This window comes from Asparagus officinalis, chromosome 3 (genome assembly GCF_001876935.1).
Source record: "Asparagus officinalis chromosome 3, Aspof.V1, whole genome shotgun sequence".
In the NCBI taxonomy this organism is placed as follows: domain Eukaryota; kingdom Viridiplantae; phylum Streptophyta; class Magnoliopsida; order Asparagales; family Asparagaceae; genus Asparagus; species Asparagus officinalis.
This window is the reverse complement of record NC_033796.1, coordinates 111,368,059-111,392,108: the sequence shown is the minus strand read 5'-3', so window position 1 is coordinate 111,392,108 and position 24,050 is coordinate 111,368,059. Positions and strand designations below refer to the sequence as shown.

Sequence of the window (24,050 nt, the reverse complement as noted above, 5' to 3'; positions counted from 1 at the left end):
AACTCTTTTACTCTCGGGAGAGCATTTATCAAGAAATAATTCTCTCTCAAAGGTAAAAAAACTAGTTTTTTTTAAAAATTCACTCAGGAGATCTATCCAGGGAAAATAATGTTGGGATTTTACACCGAAACCCCTAAAACAGCAGAAACACAATATAGAGAAAATACACCAAGATTTAACGAGGTTCGGCAACTGCCTACGTCCTCGGGAGCCACACAATAAATTTTTTATTAATCAACAAGAAATTACAAAGCTTGGAGCAGATCTCAAACTTAAGATCTCTCAATAAATACAAATCAACACTGTAGCTATAGTGTTAATTCCCTTCTTAAATACCCCTCCTTAGAGTTGTTGGATAAAAATAATATTTTATTAGATATTGTGGGTGAGTTTTAGGGATGGAAATGTGTGAAATTGTACTTTTTGAGTTTTCTTAGTTTGCATTTCTATTTTTTGGTTTTTTAGAATTAGGAAATAACCAAACAGCCCCTAAATGAAAATTAAGGTTTCTCATTTCCACTAGGCGTTCTCTCCATCGACATAGCTGCATCGATTCGCTCGCCGTTACAGGGCGCGGTTTCTCATTTCCCCTAATTTCTCAAAATCCAAAGCGACCGAAAAAGATACATCCTTTATCGGTGTTGATATCATCATTTTCTGAAAAGAATTGCGTCAAAAAGAACAAATGGCCGGAGTTCAAGAGTTGAGGCTGGGGCGGCGGCGAGGTCGGCAGCGGTGGGCGCGGCGGTGAGAGCACCGGTCAACGGAGGCGGTCATTCCGCCGTTTGACGTCCACTTAACGTTGGGGATCTTTTCTTGCCCTCAATTTCACCAATCCCGCGAACGGTGCAAAATTTTCTCTTTACATTTGAAAATCTCTTTACAGGGCGATTTTGCTTCTTCTTGGAATCTTGTTGTTGTTAATCGTTAATCTAATTTAGGAAATGAGTAGGCTTCAAGAAACCCTCTCTGGAATTCGCGGGTAAATTTCAGAGAAACCTCCTAAACTTTGGGAATTCTAAGATTTTGTTTTTTTGTGTGTGTGTGTGGTGGTGGTGGGGTGTGAGAAAAAGATTTTTTTCAAAATGATGTTTTAGTAGGAGGAACTTTTGGAAAGTTTTCTCAAAGTTAGTTTTTGGTGAAACTCCCTAAAGTTTAGGTGGTCTTCTCTAATTTTTAAAGGTTAGGTGGTTTTCTGAAATTACGCTTAGGAAATTTATGGTTGTTGCTGTTGCTGGTTTATCCTTAGATTTAGGATTTATAATTTGCAATTGGTGCTGTTTGTATGATGGCCATCGGTTCTAGAAAATTTCGTGGCAAATTTAAGATTAAATGATCTTTTTTGAATTTTACTGTGTAATACAGTTTATTTGATGAATGATTTCCTTGTTGTTTATGCTAGTAGTTAATTACTTTTAGAAAATTTACAATTTTTTCATGTACAAATGTTTGTTCTTGGGTATAGTATGTTGTTAGTTTTATGAAATCTTTATATTTGTGATTGCTGATGTTGGTAGGATGGACAATGTTTCTAGAATTTTGGGGAAAATTTAATACTACTTTCCTGTTGAAAGTTATTGTATAAAACTATGATCTTCGTATTGCATAATTTTCTTGTTCTTTTTGCTAGTTGCTCATTGGTTTTAGAAAAATTATGATATTTGATGTACAAATTGGTGGTTGTTCTTGCTAGTCTATCATTAGTTTATAAAAGTTCAATGAATAAGTGGAAATGAACCAACTAATTAATAAATAGTTCGTTAAGTATTCATTTAAGTAATTAGTTATATTCTATTCAGTCGTTCATTTAACAATAGACGAATAGAATTTACTAGTTGATTAATAAATTAATATAATGTACTCAGATTTATATTCAATTTGTTTGATAATTAACTATTTGTTTATGTCTTACACCTTTAGTCCATAAATTTAATTTATTACAAACTCTATTCATCATTTAAAGTTTGCAAAGTTATGAGATTTGGTTGATAGCAGTGTGGAGGGTAGAAGTGAAAAACTCCAAATAAAATAAGCCGACAGCTTCAATACTCCAAAAAATTAAAATTATTTTTGGAGTACAGATGGCATGAATGGTACATATTTCCAAGTAAACAGCTCTCTAATTTCCCTTTTTTTTTGCGGTGCAGTGGTTATTTAGAGTTCCACTGTCACTTTATTATTTATTTATTTTATCTTTCAGGGGTGGTTATAGAATTTGTTTCTCCATCATCTTCTTCTTCTAGATATATTTCCACTCACCAAGCAACTACCCATCGGATTCATCCCACTGATATTCGAATCAGAAAAGTTCCATTCTAGATTTAACTTTTCCTCCCTTATCATTCATATTTCTTGTCTTGCTCCTTCAGTCAAAACCATCAGGCCTATTTAGCCTTTTATTTTCTCATATATTAAAAATTCCCCCCATCTATTTTCTATGTTTTCTTTCCCAATGGCGAGGGATGAAAGGAAAAGCTCTGATAGGTTTTAATAAACAGATATGGAAACTAAAATATGGGGCTTGGATTTTCTTCGAAAGAGCTTAATTAGCTATTATGAAGATGAAGATTTTCAGATTAGAGAAAAATAAATTTTAAATTACAAGAATTTGGAGAAAAAATGAGTTCAATAAAACATTGATTAAGTTGATCAAGTTCTCAACTATAACGTAATTTGTGCATTTAATCATTTGTTGTCAGCAAGTGGTTGCCATACGACGGATGAATGAAGTATTGAGTAGCTAGGAAGAAATGGGAGAAAAAAGTGCATTCTCTTTTAATTAAAAAATTAATAAAACTCCATTTTTGGAGTACCGAAGCAAAATGGCAGGCACGGGGAGTTGAACTCAGGAACATGCCATTTAAAAGCTCGAGGTAAAGCAGATGCTTTTACAAATGTTCGCGAATGCATAGCAAATAATAAAATATAAGAACGAATTGAGTTTAAGTATGAAAATACTAGTCGAGCTGAATTCGAATCCGAATTCAAATTTGGTAAAAATGTCGAAATTTGAATTCAAGCAATCGGTTCATTTCCACCCCTATCAATGATTTGTGACTATAAAATTTAGGAGCTAATTGAAGATTAAGTGTTTGTTTTGAATTTTATTATATGAATTGAATTTGCTTGTTCTTGTTGCTAGTTGTTCATCAAAATTTATGACTTTGATGTACAAGTGATTGTTTTCTTACTGCTAGTCTATCATTAGTTTTAGGATATAATTATGATTTGTAATTATTGTTACTGCTGCGATAGTCATTGATATTTGAAAAATTGGGAGAAATTTAAGAGTAATTGCTTTTCTCTAATGTTATTATACAGCATCGAGGACATCGGATATGCTCAACTTTACCCCTCTCAACAACAAGCCAGTTCGAATAATGTACTCGAATCGCGATCCAAGTACCCGAACAAGTGCTGCAGCAAATATCTTTATCAAGGTACAGGGCGTTGTTTTTTATTTCGGGTAAAGCCATATTTCGAAATTGATTATTGTTTTTTGCAGAACCTGGACAAGAGTATTGACAATAAAGCGCTCCATGACACATTTTCAGCATTTGGTAATGTTATCTCGTGCAAGGTTGCCATGGATTCATCTGGGCAGTCGAAGGGATATGGTTATATGCACTTTGAGCAGCAGGAGACAGCACAGGATGCTATCAAGAAGCTGAATGGTATGGCTTTGAATGATAAGGTGGTTTACGTTGGGCCTTTCCTTCGTAAGCGGGAAAGAGAAATGCAGACAATGAAAGCAAGGAGAAGTTTTCTAATGTTTTTCTGAAGAATTTTTTGGATTCTTCAACAGAAGAAGATTTGTCAAAAGTTTTTGGCGAATTTGGACTAATTACGAGTACAATAGTGATGAGGGAGGAAGATGGTAGATCAAAGTGCTTTGGATTTGTCGATTTTCTCAATCCAGATGCTGCTGCAAGAGCTGTTAAGGAACTTAATAGAAAGAAATTTGATGATCAGGAGTGGTATGTGGAAAAGCACTGAAGAAGTCTGAAAGTGCGAGAGAATTAAAAGGGAGATTTGAGCAAGGTATGAAAGAATTAGCTGACAAATATCAAGGGTTTAACTTGCATTTGAAGAATTTAGATGATAGTATTGGAGATGAGAAGTTGAGAGAAATGTTCTCTGTGTTCGGCACGATTACATCGTGCAAGGTAATTTTCTCTTGTATCAATCAGTACGCTTACTCAGGTGCAACCATACTTCGTACCTGGGTAAGGTCAAGATAAGTATGTATACTACTAACATGCAGATTATGCAGGAGCCTAGCTGTGTAAGCAAAGGATCTGGATTTGTTTCTTTCTTAACGGCTGAAGAGTCATCTCGACCGGTGAGTTTGTATATTGATTTAGCATTTGAAAGCTGATTACTGGTAGATTCTTATATTTCTAACTTTTTTGTAGCTGGCTGAAATGAATGGTAAAATGGTTAGTGGCAAGCCTCTTTATGTTGCACATGCACAACGAAAAGAAGATAGAAAAGCTAGGTTGCAGGTACTTTTAATAACTAATTTTTTCTTCATGCCTGCGCACATATAATGAAGTAAAACATCATGAGTAATTCAATTGTGATTATAGTAGAGAAAAGGTTTGTTGTTCTTTCACTTAATTTCTTAAGTAATATTGCCAGTAGTGGCAATTAGTGCTCAAATAAGAGTGTTTGATCTTAGCATTTATAAAGCTCATCTTAGCTTTTATTTGTCCCATTTAACTAGAAATTGGACAATCTTTTGTTCTCTTTAAAGTTACATGCTCTAGAAAGGTTTAATCTTCTTCTGCGAGTAGCTGTTTTGTGCACATACTAATACGTTTAGTTCCATAGTAGTTCTGGTTCTTTAAACCTGCGATATGTTATCTTCTAAATTTTCTAGTTTCTTTGCATGCAGTCTTTATGAGTTTTTCTTTTGTATCTCTGTTTCTTTTATGTGAGTACAATTGTCTATGTCCAAGATTCCAATCTTTGTTCAGATGTTTGATAATTTCTCTCAGCAGTATATTTGATTACTTGATATAAATTTCTCTGTTACATCATATTTAGAAGAAGTTTTGTTTGTTAAGTATCCATAGAAATATAATATTATTTAAGTTTGATAACCCATTCTCCATCTATCTTCTTCCATGAAAAGGGGTTTTGTACATGAACATGACTTGTCGATAAGTACAACCTGTATATGAGAAAGCTATAACAATAGAATTGACCAAGTTTTTTCTTTGAAGAACTATAGATATTAGTGGGGCCTCTATGAGTTTTAGGCATGTGTACAAAGGAGTAAATGCATTTGTCAGTTAGAATAAGTGGGGATTATAGTTGATGGAGCAACAAGGACTTAATCTAGTGAACTTGTTCTTATATATCGGTACTTTTTCAAGTGGCCTTTCTTTGACCATTCAGTATGTTGTATTTAGTTGTATCCCTAATATTAATCTATCATTTGAAGTTGGTATTCTTCTGCCTTTCATTTGTTCACTTTAATTTAATTTTGAGGTGCATTTATTATGATCTTTGGTAAATATTTGTGGGTTTGAAATTAGTCCCAAATCTTCATATTTTGAAATTAGTCCGTATAATGTTTTTAAGTGTTTTGAAATTAGTCACCCAAATTTTCATATACCGAAATTAATCCCCCCAAATCTTATAAGTGAGTTGAAATCAGTCCCCTAACTTAGTTAAAGTTAAAATAGAATTCCATCCCAAAGCAAACAACTACTAATTAGGGGGACTAATTTCAAATAGTTAAAAGATTTGGGGGACTAATATCAAATGTTAAAGATTTGAGGGACTGATATTGAAATTGTTAAATATAGAGCATTGAGAGAACCTGATAACTATTCTCATCATACTAAGGGTATTATATGCAAGTACAGAGGTATGTGATGTAGCTTTCCGAGCAATGTGGGATATAAAACATTGTTTTAAAAAAGTGCCTAGATGCTCGCGTAGGCACTTGCCTATGCCTAATCGGTACTTAATCTGTCTCCCTAGGTCTTGGGAGCACCTAGGGAAGCATTGGATGCTTGATGTGGATTGCGCCACATCAAGAAGGGACATATTTCTCGCTTAGCCATAGTAACGGATGAAGAGAATAAGCCAAGTCAAAATAGTTTTGTCAAAACTCTATACGTAAATTCATTTTAGGTAAATTACGAGGATATGGTTTTGAATTCTTCCCTTCTTAATGCTAAAAACACCTACATATTGCTAAAGCGTTTGCCTAGGGTTCTAGCGCTTGATTCGGGGCTCAGAAGCGCCAAGCGCTTTCTAAAACGTTGGCTAAAAGCGTATACAAAAGAGGATGATATTCTCTATGTTAACTCTCCCCTCAAACTAGATTTGAGTAAGTCATAAGTAGTTTGCCGAGAAGAAAAAATGTTGCTATGTTGTGTGAGCCTTTTTGATAAAGTATGCTATCTGAAGATTAGTGCTCTTATGGGAAAGGGAGATCGTGCTAGTTAGGAGACGATGATGGGTGAAATGACAGACTATTTCAATGTGCTTGACCCATTCATGAAATAGTGTTGCTTGCAATTTTAATGGTCCTCATGTTGTTGTAGTGAAGATGGGTCGCAGTGGGAGAGTGGACTCCATAGAAGACGTCAGAGGCAAACGATCTCCGCGGTGGTGGATGTCATGGATCGAGACTCGGATTCATCACTAGAGCGAAAGAATTCTTGTTCCAGGAGATTAGACTCGTCCAAAAATATGCAATTTGTATTGCAATAATCAGTGGTGGATCAACAATTGATGATGTTGCCTGCCCATTTTGCGTCAATATAGTCTCATAGTTCTAGTTTGAAGGAGGCAGAGAAGAATAAGAAAATCAAGATAATCATGTAGCTGAAAGTAGCTCTATGCTTCTGAGTAGTGGAGTAAGCAGGGTGCGAAAATGAACTGGCTTAGCATGTGAACAGCATGTGAGATATTGGATCTTGTGATGGTGATGTAGACGAGGCTTCTTATAAGATGGCCACATCGGGTGTCATCAGTTCCACAATGCTTTTGGAAGCTACATCATGTATCTCTATACTTGTACCCTTAGTGTAATGAGAATAATTATTATATTCTCTCAATGTTCTATGCTTAACATGGTGTTAGAGCCATCCATCCTCAAATAGTTCTAGCCCTCTTATTTCTAAAAACTCAAACCCTGGCATCCTCCCAAAATCTAGTCGTCACCATCCTGTCAGCGGCTTTGACACATTCGCTCTACTCCGCTTTGCCTTCTGTGCGAATCCAACCCATTGCCTTGCCAGCCCTTCCCCTCACTGCTTCTTCTATGCAACACTTGCTGCCTCATTGCCCTACCCCGCTGCCTTTTTTCCCACCCACCTCTCCTATCCCAGATCATTCTACTTGCAGACCCTACTTCCCTCTAATCTGCAGGCCCACTTCCTCACCCCTCTTAAGATCTTTCCACCACCTAATCCCCCATCACCCGCGAACCCCCTCCTCCCTCTCCACCCATAGATCCCTTCATACCATACATTAGTACTTTGCCCAGCCACCACTCTACTGCACCTTCCTTTCCCCCGATTGACATCATCATGGCTACACAGGAGGTGAACCCTTTTACCAATATGCTATCAACGCTAGACTTGATGAAGATAACCGCCACGTCCGGGCTTACACTTCGCGTCATCCTCTGCAGCTGTTGTCCTTGGAGACATCTAGATAGCACCACGACGGTCCTATTCTACCACCTAATATATGGGACCCAACTAGATATGCCTCTGCCTTAACTCCTGCAAGGTCATCACGACAACTTGGATTTATGATGAAAATTGAGTAGTCACGACCATCATCCAATCCATCTCCATAACAATCCTTTTCAATCCGAACGCTTCGACTTTGTATCTTTTCTTTGGAAAACCTCAAGCGCTTCTACTCACAATATGATGTCGCTAATGAGTTTAAATTGTACTAGGAGATGTCCATAGCAACACAAGGCGATGTCTTCAATTGAAAAATCTGCACCTAACTCTTTGACCTCTGGGAGCGACTGATTGCCTTTAAGCCCTATATTCCCCAACCGCGCCTCCAAGGATATGTATCTAAGCACTGTTGGGGTGTAAAAAATTGACTTTCCGACGAGGGGTTGTTTGTATTTATAAGATTGGCTTATAAAAAACTAATGATCAATGTTTTACAACAGAGGAGAATGGACCTCCTTGTTTAACGTGGGTTCGTTGGCATGGACATAGTTACAAGAAGTGTTGGACATGGATACCAAAGACTAGATGAAGTGTCCGGGTAACCTAGCGTCAAGCTGATGGGCTCGTGCGCCTGGGGTGTGACAGGGCATCTCAGGTTGCGTAGTAGAGGGCATTTGTTTGTGGGATTGCTCAATGCTTGGGGGTAGTTGCACCACTTCTTGTGTGGAGGTGGTGGTCTAGGCTGCTATTACTTGACCTGAGGAGTCGGTGACTGGAATTGTGTTGTTGTGCAAGGGAAGGGGCCATGTGGAGGTAGTGGACCAAAGGGGGTAAGAACTAAGCCAGAATTTGCGGTGAGGGTAGTTTGCTGAAGGTGTTCTTCGGCCCGAAGTTCAGTTACAACTATCAATAAGGTAGGCCGGGGAGATTTTTATATGAGTTGGCTGTGGGCATAATTAAATTCTAGTCAAATTTTCATTAGGAACTGATACAGGTGCTGACAATCTTTGGTGTTGTGGTAAATGTTCTTGGAGGCAGGATCGGAGAGTATGTGCATAAGGGTGGAGTATTGCTTTTAGAGGTCGAAGTGGTAGGTGTAGAATTCTCGGATAGAGCAATCATCTTTTGTAGCCATGGGCACCTCCCGGTAGAGTAGGAATTTGTGGGCGTCATCGCATTCTGTAGAAGTGCTTGAGGTATTGTCAGAGGGAAGCTGCAGAGTCATAGTGCTTGAGTTGAACAGATTGTTGGGGAGACAGATTGGACGATGGTTGTGATTGCTCGATCTTCATCATTGATCCAGGTTGTTGTGATGCAGTATTTGTCTCCATCAAGTTACATTGATAGCGTGTTAGTGTAGATGCATCTCGTGTAGCCATGATGATGATCGATGGTGGCAGGAGGTGCAGTTGGCAGTGGTCGCACAGACCAGGGTTCTGACGTATGGTAGGAGGGATTTGCTGGTGGAGAGGTGGGAAGGAGGTTTGCGGGTGATGGAGGCCGTGTGGGTGAAGGGTTTGGGAGGTGGGCTAAAGGAAGATAGGGAGGGGACCAGAGGGCAGCAGGGCGGAGCGGAGGAAGGGGCTTGTGAGGAGGGGATCTTTTATTTTTTTGGGTTTTCTTGTGGGAGGGGTGGGTGGGTGTGCAGAGGGCGGTAGGGGTAGATGGCAATGCTCAGAGCCGCTGCGCAGCTGAACAGATTGTTGGCGAGGCAGATTGGACGATGGTCGTGGTTGTTCAATCTTCATCATTGATCCAGGTTGTTGTGGTGACCTTGTGGAATGCCAGAGTAACAACATCTCTAGTTGGATCCCTCTATTTGGTATCAGAACGAGGCCCGGTATGATGCTATTTGGGTGCTAGAGACGATGATTGTGGAGGATGATGCAAAGAGTATAAGCCCAGATGCAGTAGTTGTCTCCATCAAGTTACATTGATAGCGTGCTGGTGTAGGTGCATCTCATGTGTAGCCATGATGATGATCGATGGCAGCAGGAGGTGCAGTTGCCAGTGGTCACACATACCAGGGTTCTGATGTATGGTAGGAGGGATTTGCTGGTGGAGAGGTGGGAGGGGGTTTGCGGGTGATGGAGGTCATGTGGAGGGTTTGGAAGGTGCGCTATAAGGAAGATAGGGAGGGGACCATAGGGTAGCAGGGTGGAGCAGAGGAAGGGGCTTGTGAGGAGGGGATTTTTTATTTTATTGTTTTTTTTTGGGGGGGGGGGGTGCAAAGGCGTAGGGTTAGATGGCAATGCTCATAGCCTGCTGTGCAGGGAGATGATGCCTAGAATTTGGGAGGAGCTAGGATTTGATTTTGGGGATGGAGGGCTGAGATTATTTGATGATGGAGGACTCTTATTGCATATTAAGTGTAGTGGATCGAAAGAAATTGATGATTATTCTCATTATACTGAAGGTATTATGTACAACAGAGGTGTGTGGTGTAGCTTCTCAAGCTTGAGCATTGAGGATACTTGATGAATATTCTTATTATACTATGGGTACTATATGGAAGTACTGACTGCAGAGGGATGTGATGTAACTTTCCAGCCAATGCGGGACTAAAAGCATGTACAAAAGGGTAGGTTATCTATATGTTAACATAAGTAACCCAATAAGTACAGACTACGGAGGTATGTGATGCAACTTCCCAGGCAATGTGGGACTAAAAGTATATACAAAAGAGTAGGTTATTCTATATGTTAACAGAAATAATGCAATATTTTCCCTTTTCATTGAACAACTTATTCAGCAGTTAGTGTAACAAGTGCATCAGCTCTCTTCATTTAGATTTGGGCATTTTGATTACTTTTGTTTGCTCAGTATTCATTCTTAAAGCAGTTTTTTGACCTTTAGGCACAGTTTTTTCAAATGGGACCAGGAGCGTCACCTACTGCAATGCCTCGCATGCATATGTTCCCTCCAGGTGCTCCTGCTCTTGGACAACAGCTTTTCTATGCTCAAGCCCCACCTGCTCTCATACCTCCACAGGTAACAATTGGTTTCATACATGAGAGGGCAACTGAAAGAACTTAATATTTCATCTTCTTCTTAATTTTTAAATGTATGAACTGTTAAACTTAAGGGGTAGGATGGAAAATGCGAATGACTTTGATATTTTAATTATTATTGAAATGCTGATTTTGCTCAGAATGTCCAATGTCAAACTTGAAGGTTCAGTTTCTCTCTGTTTAATTAAGTTTTCCTGGTCTTTGTCAATAATATTTTTTACCCCATTTGTTACTGTGGATACGAAGGAGTTTACATCCTTAAAGGTATTGCAAATTCATTCTGTGGTATTGAAATCATCAGTTACTCCTTAGTCATTGGTAGGATGTTGGGGTTTAAGATAAAACACTCAATTATCTTGCATAATGATGATGACCTGAGAACTTCTATCCAGACTGGAGCAACAGGTGCTGACATCTGAACTCTAGTTTCACTTCAAGGTTTTATAATAGCTATCTTGTTCTTCCTTTGTTATTAGGGTCCTGTATTCGGGAGATAGACTTTTATTACTTGCTTAATATGACATCTTAAGTATCATCTGCACTAGTCTGAGAAGTAGCTTTTATATGAATACCCTTCTTCCCTGTTGGGCAAGGTTTTAGGCACTGTCGTAAATACTTACATTGTGTTGTAGAAGCGTTTAAACACAGTTGCTAAAGTTATTATTGATGAGCATGGTATTTTGTACTATGAATGAAAAGTTATTAATTTTTACATGCGCCAGGCTAGAGTGAAGATATATAAAAAGTGTCTTATGATTCATTAACTTCATTGGACTGAACATATTTTACGAAATTACAAATAGCTCATTCTTACAGCCTGGATTTGGTTACCCACAAGTTGTTCCTGGAATGAGGCCTGCAGGGGGTCCAATGCCAAATTTGTTTATGCTGTTAGTTCATCAAGGAAGTCAGCAGCAGGCTCAACGCCCTGTAGGTCATCATGGTGGGCAGGATCCTGGACAATTAATGCAGCAGCCCATGCATTTTCTCCCACATCAGGTTTGTCTTCATCATCATCAATTTCTTGGTTTTCTTCAGTTTTTCTGTACTTTGTTCTATATCTAATTGAACCAGTATAGCACTTTTGTGGTTCCGATATACATGGATTGCACGAGCAGTAGCAAGTGGGAAGTTATGTTCCCTTAGTGATGTTCTCCTTTTCTGCAAAACTCTTGATGTGCATCACCAGAGGCATTTTTATTCATCAGTATATTTGACTTTTGTATGGGTGATTTTTAGTTATATGCTATTTGCTGTTCTTTCCATTATCATTACAATAGGATTTTTGCTTCGATATAATATAATTTACTGTTAATGTTTTGATGTAGTTTGATTCCTACGTCAATTTTAAAAAAAATACTTTCACCTAGTTTGCATAGTAATTTTAGCTGAGGAACAGTACATCACTGTTACATAATTAAATGACTTCTGTTGCAGATGATGGCCTACTAGAGGACGCCCATACGGTTATCCTCAGGCTCGCAGTATGCCTGTTGCTCCCATGCAGGGTGGAAGTTTCTCCTCCATCCCTAATCATGACAGAGAACACCAGCCCCTGGCTTCAGCGCTTGCAAATGCTTCTCCTGATCAGCAGATAACGGTATCAGTCTTCCTGATTAGTAACTCCCGCTTCTTAGGTCATACATGCTTCAAAATATTTTTCTAGTTGTGGGTAAATTAACCCAAAAAGAAAAGGAAAAAAAAAAAAGAAACCTATGGTTAGTAGAAATGACAAACTGCCTATTGAGGTTTTAAAAGAAAGATTTCACCTCCCTCATTTTTTATTTCTAGTCAAGTAATCATAATTTTTTGGATGTAATCATCAACTTTTAATATTATAGTCGTGTTTGTTTATGTAGTAGCATATGCGATTGTTATATTCAATGATGTTTGTTGGCTAAATTACGAGATTGGTATTTTTAGTAGGACCATAGTTTTAATATGGTTTTTTTTTCTCCTTACACTTGCGACATTATGGGTATTAATATCAATATTTGACATCAATTTGGTATTATTTTATATAGGAAAATAACCAAATTGGTATATTTAGTATTAGAAAAAATTAGCCATATTGGTTTGTTATTGATACTGTATATGGCGCGAGTGAAAGAAGAAATACCATATTGGAAAGAAGGGTCCAACAAAAATACCAATGTGGTAATTTAGCCGCTTTTAGTTCAAGAAGATTCTAAATAGATATTTTTTGGTAAATTAAAAAAAATCCCTATGGTTTGTAGGAATGACTGAAAATCCTTGAGTCCTTATAAAAAAAATTCTTTAGAGAAAACCCCTCTGAGGTTTTAATAGAGACAATTAAGCTCCCTCATCTTAAATTTCTTGTGAAATAATGTCAAATTTTTGGATGTTATAATCAATTTTTTAATATAAAATCCTATGCTTATTCTTAAATTCAGTTCCTCTAACCATTACATCAAAACTCTGAAGTTATGGTGAGGATCAAGGATTATAGTTTTATATTAATTCTAACATGCCCCGCAGGTCGAGCGCCTTTTTTTATGGGTCGAAACCTGGACTCACGTAGCGGTGCCAATTTTTAGTAAATCCGCATTTAGTTCGTGGTCGGTGGGATTTGAACCTGGGTTGCTCTGATACCATCTTAAATTTGGTTCCTCTAAGGGGGGTTAGTCACATTGAACTTTTTAAGTAGAACTGAGATAATTGCTAAAGTGGGATAATTTTTTGACACTGGGATAATTTAGTGGAACAATGATGGATAATTCTTGAAGTGGGATAATTTGATAGGATAATTTAGTAGGATAATGGTGGATAATTTTATGAAGTGTGATAATTTGGTAGGATAATTTGGTGGAGTAATGGTGGGTATAAATTATTATTGTTAATAATTGTGTATTAAAATAAATATAAGATTGATAAGCAATTGATTAGTCTAGTAATAACTATAAAATATAATGTAATAAAACATCACTATTCATCTCAAATAATAAAATATTTTACAACTAAATAAAAATCTAAATCCCTAGAGTGACTCGACTTCCATCATCCCACATGGCCTCTGCCATAGAATTTCTCCAAGCTCCTGCAGCTGCTCGTTGAGTCTGTTAAGTCTGTAACTCATCTTCTTCATCGGAGTCATCATCCGCATCAGCAATATTTCGTGGAGCTTCTAGTGGAAGATCATAAATGTCGAAGTCATCATCATTGTTTTAAATATCCCCGACATGGCCCGATATATCCCCCGATATATCCTTTTACAGGGCTTGCCGCAACCGATATGGTCTTTAAATATCCTTTACCGTTTTTTGACTATTTTGAGTGATAAAACCCCGATATGGCCGATATATTAGCCGATATGTGGACCAATATATCTTTTTATATAGCTTGCTGCAAAATAATATACCGTGTTTGGAATTTTTGGGTGAGATCAAGATTTTCCCATTATATCAAATGACATTTTGCCCTAAAAAAAGCAGATCGAATATTGCAATGTTGTTTTGCACTTTAGTTTGTTTTAGAAAGTTGATTAGTGATCCTAAACATATATTATTCATATTTTGTATGTTTAAATTTCATTACATATGTTGAGATTACATTTTAATGCATTATACTATGTATATAAACATTCATTATGGCATTCCGATATTTACCACATATCTCCGATATTTCCCCGATATCCGCAATCCGATATGAATTTTGGCCATCCGATATTTACCCGATATCCGATATTTAAAACCTTGGTCATCATTTGTATTCTCTAATCTTAAAAAGTTATGCAATCCGACGCATGCAACGAACATCTTTATTTGTGTGGCATATGGAAAACCTGGAGGTTGGCTCTTGAAAATAGTGAATCTAGACTTAAAAACTCCAAAGATACACTCGACACAATTTCTAAGAGACGCATGCCGATGATTGAAAACTTCTTTTGAATTTCGTGGTCGTTGCCGATTATTAGCATGACCGAACTCTGAAAGATGGTACCTTTGACCTCGGTATGGAGCAAGAAATTGTAGCCTATTTGGATAGCCGCAGTCAACTAGATAAAATTTATCTGCAAACAAGAATAAAAATAAGAATGAGAAAAAAATATTATAAAACTAAAAAAAGCTTCTTTAATTGATAGAAAAAATATTATAAAAAAGATTATTACTCTGTGGAAGTGGAAGTCCATAAGGTCTACTCATTGCATCCTTCAAGACTCTTGCATCATTAGCAGAACCCTTCCACCCAGCTAAGACATAAATGAATTTGAGATCAAATGTGCAAGCTGCCAAGACGTTCTGAGAGAAAACCATGTCTATTTCGATAGGGCGTCTGATCTATGTTATACACCATGCACGGTATATGAGTCCCATCTATTGCACCGATACAGTCCTGAATAATTAATGTGTCAGACTATCTCAAGTGATGTGTGTGTGGGCGCGCACGCATGTGTGTCTGCGTGTGTGTAAAATCTAAAGCAATAAGAATTACCTTGAAATAAGGCCAAAAGCGAGATTCTGATTTAACCTTATCAGGTGGATCAGTATAGGGTGATGCCATCAAGCATGATGCTAAAGTTACCAAGGCCTGTAATGCTTTATTGAAACATACACTTATGGTCCATTTGGAACGATCAAATCGATCAGTTGCAACAGAGTATCGTTGATTCTGACTAACCGTGAGAAGATCAGTTGCAACAGAGTATCGTTGATTCTGACTAACCGTGAGAAGAAAAATAGCAATCATCTCCTCAACACTAATGTGGTATGTGTCTTGTATATGGCCCCGCTCTCTCAAGATATTGCATAACTTCATGAAGCAAACTGGGTACATGCGGTAAATTTTACGAAAATCCTGTGGATGATTATCCATCTTGGACTGTAAGTATGTGAGACTAAGATCTGTAATACCACGTCGAGGACTTCGAAAATTAAGCGTATTTGCTATGAACTCCTGTGATAGAAGTCCAGATATCTTTGTGATCAGATCTGCAGCCTCAGCAGCTAATTCGATTATGCGAATCAAAAGATTATCATCGAAGTCTTCATGATGAAAATATAAAATGGGCAAATTTTGATCTTCCTCCATCCTATTAAATAATATAACCAATGAAATATAATCACTTTACTTGAAACTTATGTGCATAGGAAATAAATAAAGCACTCTATTATTAGCACACAATGGGACCGATCACAAAGTAGCAATCAATTAAAAAATATTGACCTGTATGCTAACCGTTAATCACCAAACTATTGAAAAATAGAAGAAAACATAAAATTGCACTACTCTCATCTACACAACATACAAGAATCATTTGTTGGGATGATACATATAGAAATTTTATCCATTAAATGCACCAAACTAAGATAGCTGACAAGTCAAATAACATAAGAACATAATATAAACAAAAAAAACAAAAGCATATCACATTCTAAAAAAAACATGACATTATCCCAAGTTCCACCTATTCAATGAAAAATAGTTTGACAATATGAAATTCCTCATAATCCTAACACCATAACAAATCTTTAAAAACATAGAAAGATCCTAAACTGATAAATTATTGCCTCTAAACATCTTCAAAGAAATCAGAATCATAATGTTCACCATTTGGATCAGAATTGGCTTGAGTCCCATCATTACCATCATTCATTATCTCACCAGTCAACCTAAAATGTAGAAACTCATAGCGGTCTTTTGCATCCATGTCAATAAATGCATCCTTCATGTCCTGTGAGATATTGTCACTGAGGATATTCCATTTTTGTGGCTTAGTCAATTCAGAAGTAGACATAACAGCATCAACCCATTCTTTATTCCGACCTTTTCTTATCTTCATCAACTCATCAACTAACTCGTGAAAAGCTTTACCTACAGTAACAACTCCCTCTCCTACCTCTTGCAACGATAACTGGAAAGATGCAGAGGACGTGCCTGCAGTACCAATTGACCTACGCCTTCGTTTACCATTATTCAGAGTGGATGGTCCAGAACCAGATAATGACACATTATCAGTGGGAACGGTGGTAGCATGTTGCATATCTACAGTAGCATTTCCTCCATCCGGAGATTCCATCTCAGCATCAGCACCAAGTATGCCCTCCCCAACCACTTCCTCTAAGCGTGCTTCATCCAAGCCATCAGGACCTAAACCTATAGCTCCTCTGTCAGAAGCACCATGGTCTCCGCATACCATAAGTATATCCTCAAAATTCTCAAAAAGTTTATCCTTGAGATTTGGAGTATTTGGACGTGCCTAAAACATGACATACGAAAGAGAGAGAGAGAGAGAGAGAATATGGAAATAATATGACATAAACCAACCTCTAAAATGCCATTCCACACTTCGTCGGGACAAGTAAATTTCTGTGTGCTAGGGTCCCAACCAAAACCAGAGTTATTTTTCATCAGGATCTCAACAGGTGCAATCTTTCTCTTCCATTGCTTTATCTTGTTCATTACATGATTATATCTAAAATCTTTTCTAAATTTTTCAACCAGAGGGGGTATCACATTCCTCATAATCACATGCTTTTTAAAACTGTCATTTGCTTGTTTATTTCCATTCTTAACTTCCTCTACTAACAGTCTAAGCAATTCATTAGCCTCTGCTTCAGTCCATATCATATAATCCATCCTTGCTTTTTTCTGTCCCTCACTTTCTTGACCTCGAAATATTTCTTCTTGATTTTGACTCTGTGATCTTATGTCCATCCTATAACAAATTCAAAAATAACTTTTCATAATCTCAAATATGGAATTGGATTAAAATATAAATGCATCTGATATAAAAAGAACAAGCACATATATAATAATAATGTGAACACAGATGAAGACCCTAGTGGCTGGCGTCCATACTATACATTTGTCAACCAATTACGTGAGAAATATGCAAAGAACGAAGTTCTGCCAAGTATATCCCCCCACCCCTCCACCCCCCACCCCACCCCCCACATATAATCCATCCTTGCTTTTTTCTGTCCCTCACTTTCTTGACCTCGAAATATTTCTTCTTGATTTTGACTCTGTGATCTTATGTCCATCCTATAACAAATTCAAAAATAACTTTTCATAATCTCAAATATGGAATTGGATTAAAATATAAATGCATCTGATATAAAAAGAACAAGCACATATATAATAATAATGTGAACACAGATGAAGACCCTAGTGGCTGGCGTCCATACTATACATTTGTCAACCAATTACGTGAGAAATATGCAAAGAACGAAGTTCTGCCAAGTATATCCCCCCACCCCTCCACCCCACCCCCCACCCCAAAAAAAGTCACTCATTTATCTTCTGCAATGCTATAGACCTGTAGAGAGGTTTTGCTGGTCTTGCCAGTTACACTTTTGTTATATAGCTATTTCATTTGTTAGCTTGACAATGACAAATGTGCACATATATAAAAAAAATATGCAGCAATCCAAGCCAATGTCTTCTATAATTTGTTATGTTTCTAATGGAAATGTGTTCTCTGTTTTGGACAAACAAATTGAGATGCGAACCTGAGACAAAAATAAAAAAAGCTTGTGTACATTTGTGCAGTGAATTCGGAATCCATGGGTAGGTCAAAGTACAAGTATAGGTCATTAGAGAACTAAAAGAAATGAAATTTTCATACATTTTGATTTGAGAAAGCTATTGGCCCTTAGTTGCTGGTTAATCTTGAAGCTTCGCATTTAGGTTCAAGGATTGATCGAGTTACTGGTAATTTAGAATGTTTTTGTTGCTTGAAGTAGAGCACCCTAATTTGGGCCTTATTAAAGTCTGCGTCTTGTATGAATCTGCAACTGGGGAAAATTGAAAATATAATTTGCGCCAGAGCCAAGATGTGCACGCTTTCACATTGATTTCTTAATTCATGGGTAGTTGAAAGTATTAGGTATTATTCAGCTAACTCATTGTACTTTGGGGCCTGAGATTGATGTGTTGCAGGTATAAATAACATTGTCCAAGAATAGAAAAAAGTAGTTTGGATATGCAAGAAACTAATTATTAAGAGAGGAAGTTAAAGGTTGAAACATTTGATTCGATGTTTGTGATGGTCACAGGTGTCCTGGTCGCTTACAAATTATCCAAGCATGCCTCTCATGGTACAATAATATATCTCAGGGTGCAATCTAAAAATCTTCTAAGTATAATTGCCACATGTAAGAAAATTTTTAATGCATTAATCCACTCTTTTTGCTTGTCAAGTTTGTACTACAACTCCTTTTAGCTATTCTCCTCCTCCTCCTCCTCCTCCTTTTTTTTTGGTAAATCGGTGAGTAATTACCCCATGTGGTCCATTGATAAGAACACATTTACCTATTCTAATCTTTTCCTGATTTATGAATCTCGTCCAACATCGATCAAGCCTAATGAAATCACCGCCATAGTCCAATTGCTTACATCCAAACATAAAATCCCTAAAACTGCCTAATTTAATCGGACTGATAACATCAGAATTTATTTTGAAAGTCACATTAATAATTTCAGTTCCACATAGATCATCAACTTTGTTTAAAATCCAAAGAACTGAAGTTATATACCTGATCTCGTGGACGGCGCAGGAGAAGTTGATGAAGTCGGAGAAGATGACACGGCGGAGACGACGCACTGGGAAGGGAAGAGGATCGGAGAGAAGAGAGGCGGAGAAATTTTTCGGGAGGGAGGGAGGCGGAAGCACCGCTTCAATTTTTCCCCCAATTGGTTCTTCTCAATGGGTAGGATAATTTTTGAGAGGGGAACTTATGGCTATATATATAGGTAGTATAATTAGTGGGATAATTATAACAAATTATCCCAATTCTAATTCAAGTAGAATTCTACTTGACTAACGCACCAAAAAAATAATACAGTTCTAGTTCTACAAAAGTTCTACTTGACTAACACTATAAAAAAAATCTCATTTCCTAATTCTATGTGACTAACACCTTAAAATTTTATCCCACAGATTATCCCAGTTCCAGATTTAAGTTCTATGTGACTAACCCCCCCTAACCATTACACCAAAACTCCGAAATTATAGTGAGGATCAAGAATTATAGTTTTATATTAATTCTAACACTTATTTATGTAGGAGCAAATATAATTGTAATATTCAATGATCTTAGTTTTTGCCTCAGTTAATTTTCTAGAAATTGAAATGGAAGCAGTCAAATTGTCAGTTTTGAAATCTTAAAAGAGTTTTCTGTTATTAGGCAAATCTTAGCGAGATTTTCCGTAACTTAATCATATATTTTCAACACCTTATGGATACAGTGAACTTTTTTTTTAACCATGTCTATCCCTGGCTTGTTTTCAGATGCTTGGTGAAAGTCTATACCCTCTGGTGATGCAGCTAGAGCCCGATTATGCTCTGCTAAAGTGACCGCGATGCTCTTGGAGATGGACCAGACCGAAGTCTTGCACCTATTGCAGTCTCCAGCATCTTTGAAAGCGAAAGTGATTGAGGCCATGGAAGTCTTGAGAAATGTCGCTCAGCAGCAGCAGCCGCCGGCTAATCCACTTCACAGTCGGTTGGCTTCACCGTCTCTGAATGACGAATCCAGCAGCAGCCGCCGGCTAATCCACTTCACAGTCGGTTGGCTTCACCGTCTCTGAATGACGAATCCTGTGTCTGTTTGGTTTTTTCCTTAGTTGAGTTGTAGGTGAGGCTAGATGAAGTGATTTTTGAAACGTCTCCGTTTTGCTTGAGGTTTGTTGTGCCATTGCTGGTGGTTATCTTTAGTACGGGTGCACTAATTTTTTTGTCATATTAGTGTAACTTTCTTGTTCATTTAACTATTGAATCTCTTTGGATCTCCTCCTCTCCAGGTTTCAAGTTAACGCAGTAGCAAGCGGTTGAAGTTGCTAATATGATCTGTTAACTTGTTGGGTGGAGGACCGAATTGCTGCTGAGTACTGCTGATCATTTATTTTGCAAAGAAGAATTTTTCAAAACAGACCCACTCCAAATTTTTTTTCTTAAAACCGACCCGTTTTTTTTTATTTATCAAAACCGACCCGATTTTGTAATTAACAGCTTAATCACCTTCCTAAACAGTCGGGGTTGGCAACCCCGACTATTTAGGACTTTAATTTTTAGGGTTTAAGGCTTCTAATTAGGGTTTAACACCTTCCTAAATAGTCGGGGTTGCCAACCCCGACTGTTTAGGATAGTGATTAAGCTGCTAATTACAAAATCGGGTCGGTTTTGATAAATAAAAAAAAAACGGGTCGGTTTTAAGAAAAAAAAATTGAAATGGGTCGGTTTTGAAAAATTCTTCTTTTGCAAATGCCTGAATGTGTGGGAGAATTTCACAATTGGCAAAGTACTGCTGAAATATTTAAAATTTTTTGGACCTTTTTATTTATTTTTCCTGTGCCCAATTTTATCAGTGGGACTTAATTGCACCATTAAATTTCGTTGATAGCAATGTGTGGTCATAATTATGGGGAAAGACCTGTAGACAAACATACCCATGAGTGCTTTTCTTGGAGAAAGCTTTTGTGATCATCAGAGTATGAAATGTGTGGGATAGCTCATATTGTACATCTGGGATTTGTATTCTCTCTGTATTAAATGTAGTGGAGAATTTACTCGTTCAATTATAGCCACTCGTTAAGATTTAATTGTTATTTATCTTAAATCTAACGCTCACCTTCCATCGCATTTTTTTTTCTATGGAGAGCGTGTGACTGACAGTGTCTAATTTTGTCTAAGTGGTGTGATAATGCACTACTAAATTATCTGCTTTATACATATATCTACACACATATATGGAAAAGTGTTCATAAGATGACATGAGATTCAATCTAACGTAGCGCCTTCAAAACTATATTATATGCTATCAAATTGCTCGATCCGTTTTGTTCATTTTAATTCATATGTTTTGGATTGTATACAAATAAAAAAGTAGCCTTGTTGGGTTGTAGTTACTTACGCATCAAGTGATTGTAAAATTAACGGTTTCAAGACGATATAACTAAAAAGACAACGAAAAATATGTATTAGAAGTATTTAATCATCATGATTTTTATTTTATAGATGTTTCGAGACATTTGGATCACGATGAATGGAACGGATCATCGATTAAAATAGTGTAATTCATAAATTAAGAGACGCTGTCTTAGAGTGGATCTAAGGTGCCATCTTAATTATATATATTTTTTCGGTACGGGTATACATATGTATGAGTATATATATATATATAAATATTGTATTTTCATCCTCTTTTGACACGACTGGAATTTAAAGCGGACACCACGATACAATCATCAGCACAAGGGGGATCGAGCAAAATCCTTGACCGTGGACCTTGGACACAACGAGCCTCAGGCAGCAATAATGATGACAAGAAGCAAAAACGTTAGTCGGTGACTGTAGCTGCTGAGCTCATCTTGCATGGGGTTGAACTCCGATACTAAGTTCGTAGTAACAGTCTGAAACCCTGAGCTACGTACAGAAATCAAATTTAACTAAGAATACTGCCACCATACAATCATCAGTACAAGAATTGGGTAGAGATTTCGCTGGCTATATCATACAAAAAAACGACACAAATCCCAAAAGCGGCAGCGCTTTTCCCCAGCACAAAAGCCACGACACAATCGATTCGCTGCACGATGTCAGCGAGCCTGCTCGAGTCAAAACTAAAGCGTTAGGCTTGCGTTTACCTAAATGATAAAAAAGTGACGAACTAAAGTGCTAAAAAAAAAATGAGAATATCATCCATCAATTGGTGTTTACCATCACATCCCACTCCCCCAACTACTTCTGCAGACTTGCTTTCCCTCCCCACCATTCCTTTTCAAGCCACCCCAAAAAGAAATCCCTATAGCGAGTCCTCCCAAGAAAATCAAACTGAGGAGGAGGGATCGGAACGCAAAATAAGTTTTCAACCAGTAAATTTATTGATACAAAGGAATAGTTGATCTACAAAAATGAGAACGCTAAGAGATAAGAGGGGTTGGGGTGAATTAAGTAGAAATTTATGCGTGATCGCCCAATTCTATACAATTAGGCGGATGATCAAGCCACAATTAATTATATCCACTGAGTGTGAATCACTTCCCTTGACATGCATCTTTTGTCCGACTTCTTTGAGTTGAAAACATTAAGTAAGCGCATTCATCAAACTTCAGAATTATATATTGATAGTCGGATACATGTCGCGTTCTACTCTCTCTCTCTGCTGTATGTGTATGTGTGTGTGTATATATAGACACACAGTCGCACTCGCTCCCCAAGGCATGGGATGGGATGGGATGACTTTCTTTATAAGCACACACAAATACTCGCTTCCACTTTCCCTTGCAAGCACATGACGCCATTGTTGAAAAAAATATGATTGACCACGGCTCGCGTTGAGATTGGATGATAGGGCTTGTCGGAATTGGTCTTTCTTTCATCACAGATATATGGAAAAGTGTTCATAAGATGACATGAGATTCAATCTAACGTAGCGCCTTCAAAACTATATTATATGCTATCAAATTGCTCGATCCGTTTTGTTCATTTTAATTCATATGTTTTGGATTGTATACAAATAAAAAAGTAGCCTTGTTGGGTTGTAGTTACTTACGCATCAAGTGATTGTAAAATTAACGGTTTCAAGACGATATAACTAAAAAGACAACGAAAAATATGTATTAGAAGTATTTAATCATCATGATTTTTATTTTATAGATGTTTCGAGACATTTGGATCACGATGAATGGAACGGATCATCGATTAAAATAGTGTAATTCATAAATTAAGAGACGCTGTCTTAGAGTGGATCTAAGGTGCCATCTTAATTATATATATTTTTTCGGTACGGGTATACATATGTATGAGTATATATATATATATAAATATTGTATTTTCATCCTCTTTTGACACGACTGGAATTTAAAGCGGACACCACGATACAATCATCAGCACAAGGGGGATCGAGCAAAATCCTTGACCGTGGACCTTGGACACAACGAGCCTCAGGCAGCAATAATGATGACAAGAAGCAAAAACGTTAGTCGGTGACTGTAGCTGCTGAGCTCATCTTGCATGGGGTTGAACTCCGATACTAAGTTCGTAGTAACAGTCTGAAACCCTGAGCTACGTACAGAAATCAAATTTAACTAAGAATACTGCCACCATACAATCATCAGTACAAGAATTGGGTAGAGATTTCGCTGGCTATATCATACAAAAAAACGACACAAATCCCAAAAGCGGCAGCGCTTTTCCCCAGCACAAAAGCCACGACACAATCGATTCGCTGCACGATGTCAGCGAGCCTGCTCGAGTCAAAACTAAAGCGTTAGGCTTGCGTTTACCTAAATGATAAAAAAGTGACGAACTAAAGTGCTAAAAAAAAAATGAGAATATCATCCATCAATTGGTGTTTACCATCACATCCCACTCCCCCAACTACTTCTGCAGACTTGCTTTCCCTCCCCACCATTC

At 37.5% G+C, this 24,050-nt stretch overlaps 1 protein-coding gene across 1 annotated transcript; it reads left to right on the top strand.

Annotated features, from left to right (window-relative positions):
- LOC109835606 (polyadenylate-binding protein 8-like) lies at window positions 804-20,404 on the top strand (the record flags this gene model as incomplete). Its single annotated transcript, XM_020403578.1, is given in 14 exon segments — window positions 804-846; window positions 3,322-3,440; window positions 3,506-3,739; window positions 3,742-3,979; window positions 3,982-4,166; window positions 4,265-4,342; window positions 4,416-4,505; window positions 10,518-10,652; window positions 11,489-11,671; window positions 11,747-11,808; window positions 12,125-12,272; window positions 19,926-19,979; window positions 19,982-20,129; window positions 20,195-20,404. Coding segments are annotated over 14 exon segments (1,794 nt in total), but the record flags the coding sequence as incomplete, so codon positions are not given.